At 39.8% G+C, this 14,172-nt stretch overlaps 1 protein-coding gene across 8 annotated transcripts in view; it reads right to left on the minus strand.

Moving 5' to 3' along the window:
- znf638 (zinc finger protein 638) overlaps positions 1-14,172 on the minus strand; it is a 244,564-nt gene that overhangs the window by 52,894 nt on the left and 177,498 nt on the right. For all 8 annotated transcript variants that reach the window (XM_039751902.1, XM_039751905.1, XM_039751903.1 and 5 more), the window contains exons 16-17: positions 10,203-10,331; positions 10,080-10,111 (exon numbers count right to left, since the gene is read on the minus strand). In XM_039751902.1, the coding sequence (XP_039607836.1) occupies positions 10,080-10,111; positions 10,203-10,331 (161 nt within the window). The remainder of the gene's footprint in view (positions 1-10,079; positions 10,112-10,202; positions 10,332-14,172) is intronic.

Below are 14,172 nucleotides of genomic sequence, written 5' to 3' on the forward strand. Positions count from 1 at the left end.
TCATTTGCGATTTTGACCAGGGTAGTCTCTGTGCTGCGTTTAGGGTGAAATCCAGATTGAAACTGTTCAAAAAGGTTTTTTTTTTTTTTTTTGGAAAGGTGGGACTGGAGTTAGTAGGCAACTATCTTTTTAAGAATTTTGGATATAGATGGAAAATTTGAAATAGGCCGATAATTGCGAAGGATGGATATTTGGGTCTAAACCAGGTGTTTTCAGAATTGGAGTAATTGAGGCAGTTTTTACTGGGGTGGGGCGTGCCTGTAGTAAGGGAAGAGTTAACTATAGTAGTTATCATGGGGGAAATGTGACAGACAAGACTTAAAGCTTGTAGGTAATGGATCTAATTGGCATGTGGAAGAATCAAATTTTGTTACAAGCTCTAAGATATTTTCAGCTGGTAAACTGAAATCTGAGAATAGGGTGGTTGGTAAGGGAACATGGGTGATAGTGGAGAGTATGTCATTTTCTGCAGAAATAGAGGCGGCAAGTTGCTGGTGGATTTTTTCAATTTTTGAGTTGAACAAATCCAAAAAAGTGCAGCAGTATTTAACCGTGAGGTTATGGCGAGCGGCACTTTCTGGTGGTGTAATTAGCCTTTTCATTGTAGAAAAAAGAGCTCAAGTATTATTCCCTCCTGTATTGATAATGTTAGAATATACAGTTTTGGCAGCAGTGAGAGCATTTTGAGTACATTTCCCTATGTACAACAAGACCCGTCTTTAGCTAAAATGCTCCAACTGTCAGCCCGAGGCTTTGAACTGACGGAGTTCTGTTGTAAACCTGGGAGCAGTGCGAATAAATGTAACAGTCCATGTTTTTAAGGGAGCCAGTGTATCAAAGGCAGAAGACAGAGCAGCATTGTAATGGTCTACTAATTCTGATAGTGTGGTAGTGGAAGGAGAAACAGACTGGGATTGCAATACATTTAAAAGGGTCTCTGGGTTTACATGCTTGACATTACAAAATGAAATTACACATGGAACCTTTGATTTACTGAGAGGTAAGCTAACATCAAATGTGATCATTTTGTGATCCGAGATAGGTAATTCAGTAGGAATAAGATTGTGAGGTGTGATACCAGAGCAGCAAACAGTCTAAAATATGACCATTATTCTGTGTCAGAAAGTTGACATATTGAATTAAATTAAAACAATCAAGGATTTCATTAAAATCATTTGTCAGTGCATCAGTTTACATGGAAATAATCACCGGGTTGCTGCCAGGTCTCCGTAAGACATAAACAGATAGTATCTATAACCAAGTTTCCATCCAGTTTTTTGCGACGTTTTGTTATCGACAAACAGAATATACAGTCCAGGCCAAAAGTTTGGACACACCTCCTCATTCAATGTGTTTTCTTTATTTTCATGACCATTTACATTGGTAGATTCTCACTGAAGGCATCAAAACTATGAATGAACACATGTGGAGTTATGTACTTAACAAAAAAAGGTGAAATAACTGAAACCATGTTTTATATTCTAGTTTCTTCAAAATAGCCACCCTTTGCTCTGATTACTGCTTTGCACACTCTTGGCATTCTCTCGATGAGCTTCAACAGGTAGTCACCTGAAATGGTTTTCACTTCACAGATGTGCCTTATCAGGGTTATTTAGTGGAATTTCTTGCTTTATCAATGGGGTTGGGACCAGCAGTTGTGTTGTGCAGAAGTCAGGTTAGATGGACGATCATTTATTTTTCAACAGGAAAATGACCCCAAACACACCTCCAGGCTGTGTAAGGGCTATTTGACCAAGAGGGAGAGTGATGGAGTGCTGTAAATGGTCATGAAAATAAAGAAAACACATCGAATGAGGAGGTGTGTCCAAACTTTTGGCCTGTACCGTACATAAAAAAAAAAAAATGTGCGAAATTTGCTGTCTCCAGCCTGTTTCCATCCAAATGGCTTTTTATCGATAAAATGGTGTGCGTGATGACATCATCCCCCCCAAAACGAACTGTTGCATAAGTTTTGTTGTATCGTGAAAAAAAAAATCTGCCCTTGAGCTGTTTCCATTCATAACTTTGTGTATGACGCAAATTATCTACCTTTTGTTTTCCACGTTACACCCCCTCCACTAAACAAAGAAATGGAGAGATTATTCAGACAGTTTTTTGAAATTTGCCAGCTTACTGTTATTATTTCAGTTTCACAAATTATTTGAATTGTACATAATATCCGAAGACGACAGCAGAATGAAGCAGTTGCTTGTCCGATAGCCCTAGAGCTCGAAGAAAGTACCAGTGCGACGAAACCCACGGTATGGGAGAGACAACGGAATAAGACCTTCTGGGAGGAGGTGGTGGAGAGACACTTCACAGAAAATCTCTGGCTGCAACATTTTAGAATGACACGGCCGACGTTTGAGATGTTGTGTGGATTCATCAGTCCTGATGTTGCGCCCATCACAGGTTGCTACCGACCACCGGTTCCAACCCAAAAGCGGATTGCCATCACCCGTTACAACCGTTACAAGCTGGCAACCTGCGCCGAGTATAGAGTAGTTGGAGAAACTTTCGGGGTTAGTAAAACTACCGTCCATCGATGTGTATATGCTGTGTGCACCGCTATTAAAAAATTAATGCAGCGTTATACCAGACTTCCGACTGTAGCGGAGGCCAATGAAATTGCATACCGCAATTCCTTGGTGCATCTTGTGCCACAGATTTACGGTGCGCTGGATGGCACGCATGTGCCTATTCTTCCCCCGACGGAAGGCTACCGCGATTACATTAATCGCAAAGGGTGGCAATCTGTTGTTCTCCAGGCCCTTGTTGATGACAGGTGCATGATACAGACACATTTGCGTTGCCACTCCTGGAAGTGCCCATGTTTGCAGCATCGAATCTATACAGGTGAGCCTACCTTTCAACATCCCTTCTCAGTGCGATAACAGCTGAATTAGTACTGTAACCTGCTTCCCTTAAGGTTTTTAATTAAAACTGAAATTTGAATTAATACAAAATAACACTAAAGTTATTAATGAGAGAATTTCTCATATATGCTAAAACATCTGCCATTTAATAATAAGAAAAAAATGTTTAGATAATGAAACACACTGTTTATTAAATATTTTGACTGGCACAGTAAATTACCTTTGCGGTTTTTGTATTATTTAGACATCCTGAGACACACCCCCAGGCTACAGTTGATGTGGAGGGAGTTCAGGTACCCCTTTTAGTAGCAGGAGACCCAGCCTATCCGCACGATTGCACGTGGTGAAAATGTATTATGTGACATTTATTTGCGTTAAAGCCCTTTATTCCGTCAAAAAGTGCTTCCAATGTAGTTTTTGCGACATCTGAAGTATCGATATGGAATTTATGCTCTAAAGTTAAACAGAAAAATATTATGTTGACATGTACAACATTTTATCGATAATTAGCATTTCCATCAGCTATATCGGTAAAAAAATTTGAAGCGCTAAATATTTTTTCGCAAATACTTTGGTGATGTTATGATAAATCAGGTTTCCATCCAATCAGTAGAGCTTTGTTAGAGATAGATCGAGTATTAAATAATCCAAACCTCAAAGCATCTATGGACGTATATTCCGGTGATTTTACCAAAGGAATCAACACTGTGTGATTAGCACATCGCTCAGAAGTAAGTGGATGTCCTTCAAACCAAAATGAAGTAATAGACCCGCTGCTACTCCTGCTGAGGCAAAAACGACGATGAGAGCCTCGGTGAACACACTTTAGTCATCAGAGAATGCCGCGTTGCAAGAGATCAGCAGGCACTTCATAGTTTGTTCGAAGTCAATACAATTAATCTGGTGAATATTTTAATTTTGAGGATGTGACTGCATTAGATAGCAAAGTAGACATAATAATCCATGACAACCAATTGAGGTTTATCATAGTAGATTTCCAGAAGTCACCCAAGCAAATTCCAGATTGGAAGCAAATCAATGTACCCCTTGTGTACCTACTCAGCCCAATTAAAATACAACGTAACATGCTAACCAGTAGACTGTCACCTCTGGGATTTTCACAAGTACTCAGCAATCAACAAGGGGCAGTTTCAACCACCTATTCATCAAAGCTAGTTACTTGAGCAGATAATCAGTGAGAAAGTTTACACTTACCCACACAGGTTGCAGCCAGCAAAGAACAGTTCTATGAGTGAAATTTTATCTAGTAGATCTTTTGTACAACAAACATTTGAAATGTACTTTTTGGCTCACTCTGTACTTTAAAGCACACATACGTGCCAACAGAAAAACATCACTTATGGTTATTATTCTGACAGCAGCAAAATAAAAGTGCTGAAAATGAGAAATCCAAAAATTACTTAAAAAAAAAAATCATACAACTTCTCAATCAATCATTCCTGTCACTCTGCTACATTGCATGCCCAAAGGCTACAACTTTATCATTTTTGAGTAGACTAATCAAGGCAGCAGCAGTACAATATTGAGCAGAAAAAGGTTCCTGCAAATACTGGTCAAGATTCTCTGATGTGTGGGAGAATAAAAAAAAAAAAAAAACAAAACAACTCTTGTTCATTGTGTAAAAGCCATATTGTGTTCCACAACAGCACTAATACAATGCATGAAGACAAAAAGAGGAAGCATACTGAAGGAAAGCACAGAACAAGCCAACAATACCTCAAATAACCCACTTGCACTTCGAGCACGACCCTGCTTAGTTGTCGAAAATCTGACTGTATTTGGATGGGATACCACTTGGGAATATCAAGTGCTGTAAAAGCTTTAAGTGCTTTTATCATGGAAAATGTGCTATCTAAATAAAATGTGCTATTTTTTCAGTATTATCATGCTGGTTAACTTGAAAAATTCATGCTGGTGACTGAGGTTGGGACAATGTTAGAGCTACTGCGTTGCTTCAGAAAACAAAGATTGATCATCAGCTAAATGTACTTGTTACTTGCAGTCAGTATTACTCATGAGTGCACTGAAGTAAAAAATGTTTCAATACACAGGCTAAGTAAACATGATAGACTAGTTTGTTAAATGCACTTGCTAGCTTTATTTTAAGCAGAGCTGCACTTTTACTATTTGCCAGATATTTCATGGTCAGCAACTTGCAACCCTAGTGCATCTAAAAAAGAACTACTTATCAGTAGTAGTTATTGCTTCTCAATTTTGAGATCTTACATAAACATGTCAGCTTTACAAAGCTGTAAGTATTTTCTCCAATCATTAAATTGTAAATAACCAGACTGACTCAAGAAGCTTTTTTTTTTCCTTTAATTTAGCTTAGATACAATTGAATCAAATTTAAGAGTTTGCAGCATAGCTGCTGGGAGGTTGGCTTCTCTGAAAATAAACAATTCCTACTGCAGTTTGGACTGTCAAATTCAGAGTATAATCGCTCAGCACAATCCTGGTTTTAAAATTAAAAGGGAGTGAAAACAAGTATGCCTAAGTAAAATGGTTTTGGGCAGTTTCCACATTCTCTCCTAAGTCAGTGAGGACTTGAGTCATCTTACCAGAGAAGCGCACCCTGAAAAGGCATCATGTGAGTTATACTGAATACTTAACATTCTACGATGTAAAGATTTTTATAAATTTTTCTCTGGGGACAAATAAAGTTTGTTCTTTCTTTCTGTCTATCACTTCACCTTGTGTCTTAAAGCAGAAAAACGTTCCCAAGTAAATGAATGTGTATTGCACAGAACCTACTGCACAGGATTTTTGATGGACTGTTACAGTGCACTTATGTGGTAGTTTACTGAATAAGATATTAGTGCGTTTTTATAAATTTCATATTAATGCTTAAATATGGATGATCTGTTATTAATGTTAAATGAGGGGAAAGAAAAAAGCTTCTTATGCGGTCATTGCTCATTCAGAAGAAAGCGCAAAGCTGTGCCCAAGTTAAGTAATTACATCTAGGATTTATCTTTAACTTACTCAAAGAGCTTTACATAAAGTGGGGAACCACTTCAACTGCCACCAATGCATTGCATCCACTTGGATGATAAAACAGCAGCTATTTATGCACTGGTACAACAACTACACATTAGATGTTAGGTGGTGAAGAGGTGAGACAGGCACAGTTAACCAATAAAGGAGAAGGGATTACTACAGGGCCAGAAAGACCAGGCTGTGCCAAGACATAGGGAAGCACTCTACTGTAATTGAAAGATGCTCAGGAATCTTATGACCACTAAAATTCAGGACCTTGGTTTTAAGTCTCATCTGAAGGACTGCAAAATTACAGTACATACAGTGCATCCGGAAAGTATTCACAGCGCATCACTTTTTCCACATTGTTGTGTTACAGCCTTATTCCAAAATGGATTAAAATTTTTTTCCTCAGAATTCTACACACAACACTCCATAATGACAACATTAACAAAATTTGAGGTTTTTGCAAATTTATTAAAAATAAAAAAATTGAGAAAGCACATGTACATAAGTATTCACAGCCTTTGCCATGAATCTCAAAATTGAGCTCAGGTGTATCCTGTTTCCCCTGATCATCCTTGAGATGTTTCTGCAGCTTAATTGGAGTCCACCTGTGGTAAATTCAGTTGATTGGACATGATTTGGAAAGGCACACACCTGTCTATATAAGGTCCCACAGTTGACAGTTCATGTAAGAGCACAAACCAAGCATGAAGTCAAATGAATTGTCTGTAGACCTCCGAGACAGGATTGTCTCGAGGCACAAATCTGGGGAAGGTTACATAAAAATTTCTGCAGCTGTGAAGGTCCCAATGAGCACAGTGGCTTCCATCATCCGTAAGTGGAAGAAGTTCGAAACCACCAGGACTCTTCCTAGAGCTGGCCGGCCATCTAAAAATTGAGCGATCGGGGGAGAAGGGCCCTAGTCAGGTAGGTGACCAAGAACCTGATGGTCACTCTGTCAGAGCTCCAGAGGTCCTCTGTGGAGAGGAGAACCTTCCAGAAGGACAACCATCTCTGCAGCAATCCATCAATCAGGCCTGTATGGTAGAGTGGCCAGACGGAAGCCACTCCTTAGTGAAAGGCACATGGCAGCCTGCCTGGAGTTTGCCAAAAGGCACCTGAAGGATTCTCAGACCATGAAAAACAAAATTCTCTAGTCTGATGAGACAAAGATTGAACTCTTTGGTGTGAATGCCAGGCGTCACATTTGGAGGAAACCAGGCACCGCTCATCACCAGGCCAATACCATCCCTACAGTGAAGCATGGTGGTGGCAGCATCATGCTGTGGGGATGTTTCTCAGTGCCAGGAACTGGGAGACTAGTCAGGATAAAGGGAAAGATGACTGCAGCAATGTACAGAGACATCCTGGATGAAAACCTGCTCCAGAGCGCTCTTGACCTCAGACTGTGGCGATGGTTCATCTTTCAGCAGGACAACAACCCTAAGCACACAGCCAAGATATCAAAGGAGTGGCTTCAGGACAACTCTGTGAATGTCCTTGAGTGGCCCAGCCAGAGCCCAGACTTGAATCCGTTTGAATATCTCTGAAGAGATCTTAAAATGGCTGTGCACCGACGCTTCCCATCCAACCTGATGGAGCTTGAGAGGTGCTGCAAAGAGGAATGGGCGAAACTGGCCAAGGATAGGTGTGCCAAGCTTGTGGCATCATATTCAAAAAGACTTGAGGCTGTAATTGCTGCCAAAGGTGCATCGACACAGTACTGAGCAAAGGCTGTGAATACTTATGTACATGTGATTTCTCAATTTTTTTATTTTTAATAAATTAGCAAAAATCTCAAGTAAACTTTTTTCACGTTGTCATTATGGGGTGTTGCGAGTAGAATTCTGAGGAAAAAAATGAATTTAATCCATTTTGGAATAAGGCTGGAACATAACAAAAGGTGGAAAAAGTGCTGCGCTGTAAATACTTTCTGGATGCACTGTACGTTTAGGTCAGGCAAGTTTGCTGGCCAATCAAGAACAGTGATACCATGGTCATTAAACCAGGTATTGTTACTTTTGGCAGTGTGGGCAGGTGCCAAGTCCTGCTGGAAAATGAATTCAGAATCTCCATAAAGCTTGTCAGCAGAGAGAAGCATGAAGTGCTCTAAAATCTCCTGGTAGATGGCTGTGTTGACGTTGGACTTGATAAAACACAGTGGACCAACACCAGCACATAACATGGCTCCCCAAATCACTGACTGTGGAAACTTCACATTAGACCTGAATCAACTTGGATTCTGCGTCTCTCCACTCTTCCTCCAGACTCTGTGATCTTGATTTCCAAAAGAAATGCAAAATTTACTTTCATCTGAAAAGATAACTTTGGACCACTGAGCAACATTCCAGTCCATTTTCTCCATAGCCCAGGTAAAACATTTGACGTGTGGGGGCTTCTTTATCAATGACCTTTTGTGGCTTACCCTCCTTGTGGAGGGTGTCAACAACTGTCTTCTGGACAGCTGTCAAGTCAGCAGTCTTCCCCATGATTGTGTGGCCTACTGAACCAGACAGAGACCATTTAAAGGCTCAGGACACCTTTGCTGGTGTTTTGGTCTAATTAGCGGAGTGTGACACCATGAGTCTATAATATTCAACTTTCACAATATTCTAATTTTCTGAGATGCTGAATTTTGGGTTTTCATTAGCTATAAGCCATAATCAGCAAAACGAAAAGAAACTCCTGAAACATATCACTCTGTATGCAATGCATCTACATAATACAAAGTTTCACTTTTTGAATTGAATTACTGAAATAACTTTTCAATGATATTCTGATTTATTAAGATGCACCTGTACATGTTTATTCTAAGTTTCACTCTTGTAAATATTTAATATTTAGGAGATAATACATAGATACAAACTTAAACTTGGAATTTTACTTAGAATGGAAGAAATGCAGCCTAACTGTAATTCTTAGAAACTGGGAAAAAAAACCACACACACTACTTAACTAAGCTTTTAAATGTTAGATGCCAGGTTTTTTTGTTTTAAATCATTTCTTGCACATATTAGCTTGTTACTTCTCTTATATGCAACTTTTGAAGATTTAGAAATGCAGTTTAATGCTGTTGGACAGAACGCAACTGTTCAAGTACAATCTGAATATATTTAAAAAAATATTGCTTGAGGACAAACACTGACATTAGAATGTAAAAGAATGTTCATTTTACCTCGGCTTACATTTGGCATTGTGTCATTCAAGACGTGATATTAAAAACTGCTGTATTTAACAGATCTGTTTTTGTAAACCAAAATCAGCTTTTGTAATTTTGAAAGGTTAGCTTATATCACAAAAATCCACCCCTTAACACAACTGTTCACTTCTCTGCCATGCTGAAAGTATCCACGTTCCTGATTCCATTCTGATTCACTCTTGAACCTGAGATACACAACTTACTGCTGTCTTACACTACAACTATTACACACTCATCACAGCAAAGCAAAAGCTGTGTTCCTTTCTCAAAAAAAAACCCTTCCATATTTCAGATTTTCCATAACAGCTTTACAAATCACAATTTTAAAGAGCCTTTTTACTGACAGCAGTGTTTGTTTAGTTACCACAGTCAATACACTTTAACATATTGTATGTGTATTTAGCTCTCTGATGATTTTACACAAATGTTGCCTAAAACAATGACGTGTGATTAAAAAAAAAAAAAAAAAAAACCTGGAAAGACCGGTAGAGGGACAATATCGTCCCTGGGCCACGAGAGGGTAGCCACCCTGGTATGTATGGAGGCTACGGGATCACAGCTTAGAAAGTCATCCCTGTTGGGGCCCGTGGCCACCACCAGGGCGCACCCGGAGTATTATGGAGCCCTGGACTGCAGCACTTCTGCCACAAGTGGAAGTGCTGCCGGAAGAGATTCCAAGCATTTTTAATGATTACATCTGGTGTTTTCATTTGCATCTTTTATGTGACATTTCAAGGCTCATGAGCAACTTAACCTTTACAAACATATCATGAAATAAAAGAAAAGATTTAAGTATAGAAACATACAGATATATATTTAGCATCAACAGTTTTTAATCTACATTTGAATATTTTAATACCAGTAACACATTTTAAAAACTTAATTCTAAATAATTTGATAGCTCTACAGCAGTTTAGCTTCAGAAAGCATTTCATATTCAGAGAAATCGGACAGAAAAACACTGGAGAAATATACCAAAACAACAAAAAAACAAGTACCTTTTGATTTCTGACTTCTCCTTTTTCTTAAGCTGCAACACAGAAAAATAAAAATGTATCACCTCATAATACTCACCTCATTAAACACAGAGTCAGTTTTTGCACATAAAAACAATGCATTACCTCATCTTTTGCAGATTCTTTACCACACACTTTAAAGGAAAGTTGTGTCTCTTTAATGATACATGGCTCCTTACTATAATGCTCACAGATGTTTGTGGCTAGATCAGCTGTTTCAAGTTCAATGATAATCTAAAAGGGAAAACAAAATTAAATAGAATTTGTGAGCCACGAGAAAGAAGACAAAGAGACAGAAAGAGAGAGATAGATAAGATAAAATCTTGATTAAAAGATTAAAAAACTAAGATTATAAATAAATATTTTACAAAAATATTGGGGAATTATGGACAAAGGACTATGTACAGTGTTTTGTGATTGTTAGTCACATTAGCCAAGGTTAAGAAAACTTAAGACAAAAAGCAAAGGTTGACACTTTGTAAATATTTCACATAAGTTCTACCACAACCAGCAACCTTCCAATTGCCAACACAGATCCCTAGCTGCAGAACTACCACTCCACCAATCTGACTTAATCATCCCAGAATACTGACAATGTTACTTTTAAGCATTTCATAGTTAGCTTTGGCTTAACGTTTCGGGTTATTGTCTTGATGCAAAATTAATAACCCAAGATGAAGTTCTTTCGTGCAATGCAGCAGATGTTACTCCAGGATTTCTCTGTATTTAGCTGCACCTTTAAATCCATACCTTTACAATCCTTTCAGGGTCTGTTACAGAGAAGCATCCTCATAGAATGATGCTGCTATCATTATGCCTGATGGCAGGGATGGTGTGTTTTTGATTACATACTGCACTTGGTTTATGCCATTTTTTGTGGGTTACAGGTGGCCAATATCTGGTGGGTGAGAGGGTCATGGCAAATGTAAACTTGGACAGAGGCAATGGTGCTGTAAGAATTACAGTGGAGGAAATAATTATTTGACCCCTCACTGATTTTGTAAGTTTGTCCAATGACAAAGAAATGAAGTCTCAGAACAGTATCATTTCAATGGTAGGTTTATTTCAACAGTGGCAGATTGCACATCAAAAGGAAAATCGAAAAAATAACTTTAAATAAAAGATAGAAATTGATTTGCATTTCATTGAGGGAAATAAGTTTTGAACCCTCTAACAAAAAGACTTAAAAAGGTCCGAGACTGACTAGGCCACTCCATGACCTTAATGTGCTTCTTCCTGAGCCACTCCTTTGTTGCCTTTGCTGTATGTTTTGGGTCATTGTCGTGCTGGAACACCCATCCACGACCCATTTTCAGTTTCCTGGCAGAGGGAAGGAGATTGTCGCTCAGGATTTCACGATACATGGCTCCGTCCATTTTCCCGTTAATGCGATTAAGTTGTCCTGTGCCCTTAGCAGAAAAACACCCCCAAAGCAAAATGTTTCCACCCCCATGCTTGACGGTGTTTTGGGGTCATAGGCAGCATTTTTCTTCCTCCAAACACAGCGAGTTGAGTTAATGCCAAAGAGCTCTATTTTGGTCTCATCAGACCACAGCACCTTCTCCCAGTCACTCTCTGAATCATTCAGGTGTTCATTGGCAAACTTCAGACGGGCCTGCACATGTGCCTTCTTGAGCAGGGGGACCTTGCGAGCCCTGCAGGATTTTAATCCATTGCGGTGTAATGTGTTTCCAATGGTTTTCTTGGTGACTGTGGTCCCTGCTAATTTGAGGTCATTAACTAACTCCTCCCGTGTAGTTCTAGGATTCTTTTCACCTTTCTCAGAACCATTGACACCCCACGAGGTGAGATCTTGCGTGGAGCCCCAGAGCGAGGTCGATTGATGGTCATTTTGTGCTCCTTCCATTTTCGAACAATCGCACCAACAGTTGTCACCTTCTCTCCCAGCTTCTTGCTAATGGTTTTGTAGCCCATTCCAGCCTTGTGCAGGTCTACAATTTTGTCTCCGACATCCTTGGACAGCTCTTTGGTCTTTCCCATGTTGTAGAGTGAGGAGTCTGCTTGATTGATTGATTCTGTGGACAGGTGTCTTTTATACAGGTGACTAGTTAAGACAGGTGTCCTTAATGAGGGTGACTAATTAAGTAGAAGTGTCTAACCACTCTGTGGGAGCCAGAACTCTTAATGGTTGGTAGGGGTTCAAAAACTTATTTCCCTCAATGAAATGCAAATCAATTTCTATCTTTTATTTAAAGTTATTTTTTCGATTTTCCTTTTGATGTGCAATCTGCCACTGTTGAAATAAACCTACCATTGAAATGATACTGTTCTGAGACTTCATTTCTTTGTCATTGGACAAACTTACAAAATCAGTGAGGGGTCAAATAATTATTTCCTCCACTGTATGTTTCTGGACTTCTCTCGCGCCTTCACCATCCAACCTCTACTCCTTAAGGACAAGCTGACAGAGATGGGAGTAGATTCATACCTGGTGGTATGAATTGTGAACTACCTTACAGACAGACCTCAGTATGTGCATCTCGGGAACTGCAGGTCTGACATTGTGGACAACACAGGAGCGCTGCACGTGACTGTACTTTCTTTGGTCTTGTTCAGCCTATATACATCGGTCTTCCAATACAACTCGGAGTCCTGCCATGTGCAAAAAGTTTGCTGACGACACTGCTATCGTTGGCTGCATCAGGAGTAGGAGTATAGGAAGCTAATCAAGGACTTTGTTAAATGGTGCGACTCAAACCACCTACGAATGAACACCAGCAAAACCAAGGAGCTGGTGGTGGATTTTAGGAGACCCAGGCCCCTCCTGGACCCCGTGATTATCAGAGGTGACTGTGTGCAGAGTGCGCAGACCTATAAATACCTGGGAGTGCAGCTGGATGATAAATTGGACTGGACTGCTCTGTGCAAGAGAGGATAGAGCCGACTATACTTCTTTAGAAGGCTGGTGTCCTTCAACATCTGCAATAAGATGCAGATGTTCTATCAGACGGATGTGGCGAGCCCTCTCTTCTACGTGGTGGTGTGCTGGGGAGGCAGCATAAAGAAGAGGGACGCCTCACACCTGGACAAACTGGTGAGGAAGGCAGGCTTTATTGTAGGCAAAGAGCTGGACAGTTTGACATCCGTGGCAGAGCGACGGGCACTGAGCAGGCTCCAGTTAATTATGGAGTATCCACTGCATCCACTGAACAGTATCATCTCCAGACAGAGGAACTGCTTCAGCGACAGACTGCTGTCATTGCCCTGCTCCACTGACAGACTGAAGAGATCATTCCTCCCCCACACTATGCGACTCTTCAATTCCACCCAGAGGGGTAAACGTTAACATTATACAAAGTTATTGTCTGTTATACCTGCATTTTTATCACTTTAGTATCGCCACTTGTATAATGAAGGTGGACTGAACCCACTCTTTCATTCTTACACTTGATGAAAGCAACATACACTCCCACTCACCTGCTTGTTCAAAAAAGGGGACCCTGTTCTGACAGTCATGATGATTTAATCAAGGAGGGTCCAACCCATTCCTTTTTCCATGGGAGAACCACCCTTCTATGACATTCATGCTTGTTTCATCAAGGGGGAAATCCTCCCCACTTTTGGGATGTGACTAAACATAAGGGAAAACTGGGTTGCGAGACCATAAAAAGGTTGAGAAACACTGCCATGAACCCTTCTTCCACTTGTTTTCTGAGTCACACATGCCGGCTGCTAGTGAATGCTTTTTAGGTGCCATTTCTCATATCTGGGACATAAAAGACAAACTAAAATTCAAGTTCTAGTTGCACTTTTTAAGTGCTGAGCACTGAGTTTGCAAGTGTAAATGCACCAGCTTCAATAAAACTGTGGAATTCCCTTATTTCACAAGTAATTCACCAACTTCACAATGTCAAAAGTACCTGTCCCTTTCAGCCATTTGCTTACATTTAACTATGAAAAAGAGGCACAGGTGACAATTTTCATTCTAGTGTAAGATGATCAGTGGAACTACAAGTTACAGTATCACTCATTTCAAATATGTCTAGGTAATGGCAAAACTTGAGAATAGTTACAAATATAAATTTTTTGCTTAATGTGTACTCTATAATTAGCT

Source organism: Polypterus senegalus, chromosome 4 (assembly GCF_016835505.1).
Source record: "Polypterus senegalus isolate Bchr_013 chromosome 4, ASM1683550v1, whole genome shotgun sequence".
In the NCBI taxonomy this organism is placed as follows: domain Eukaryota; kingdom Metazoa; phylum Chordata; class Cladistia; order Polypteriformes; family Polypteridae; genus Polypterus; species Polypterus senegalus.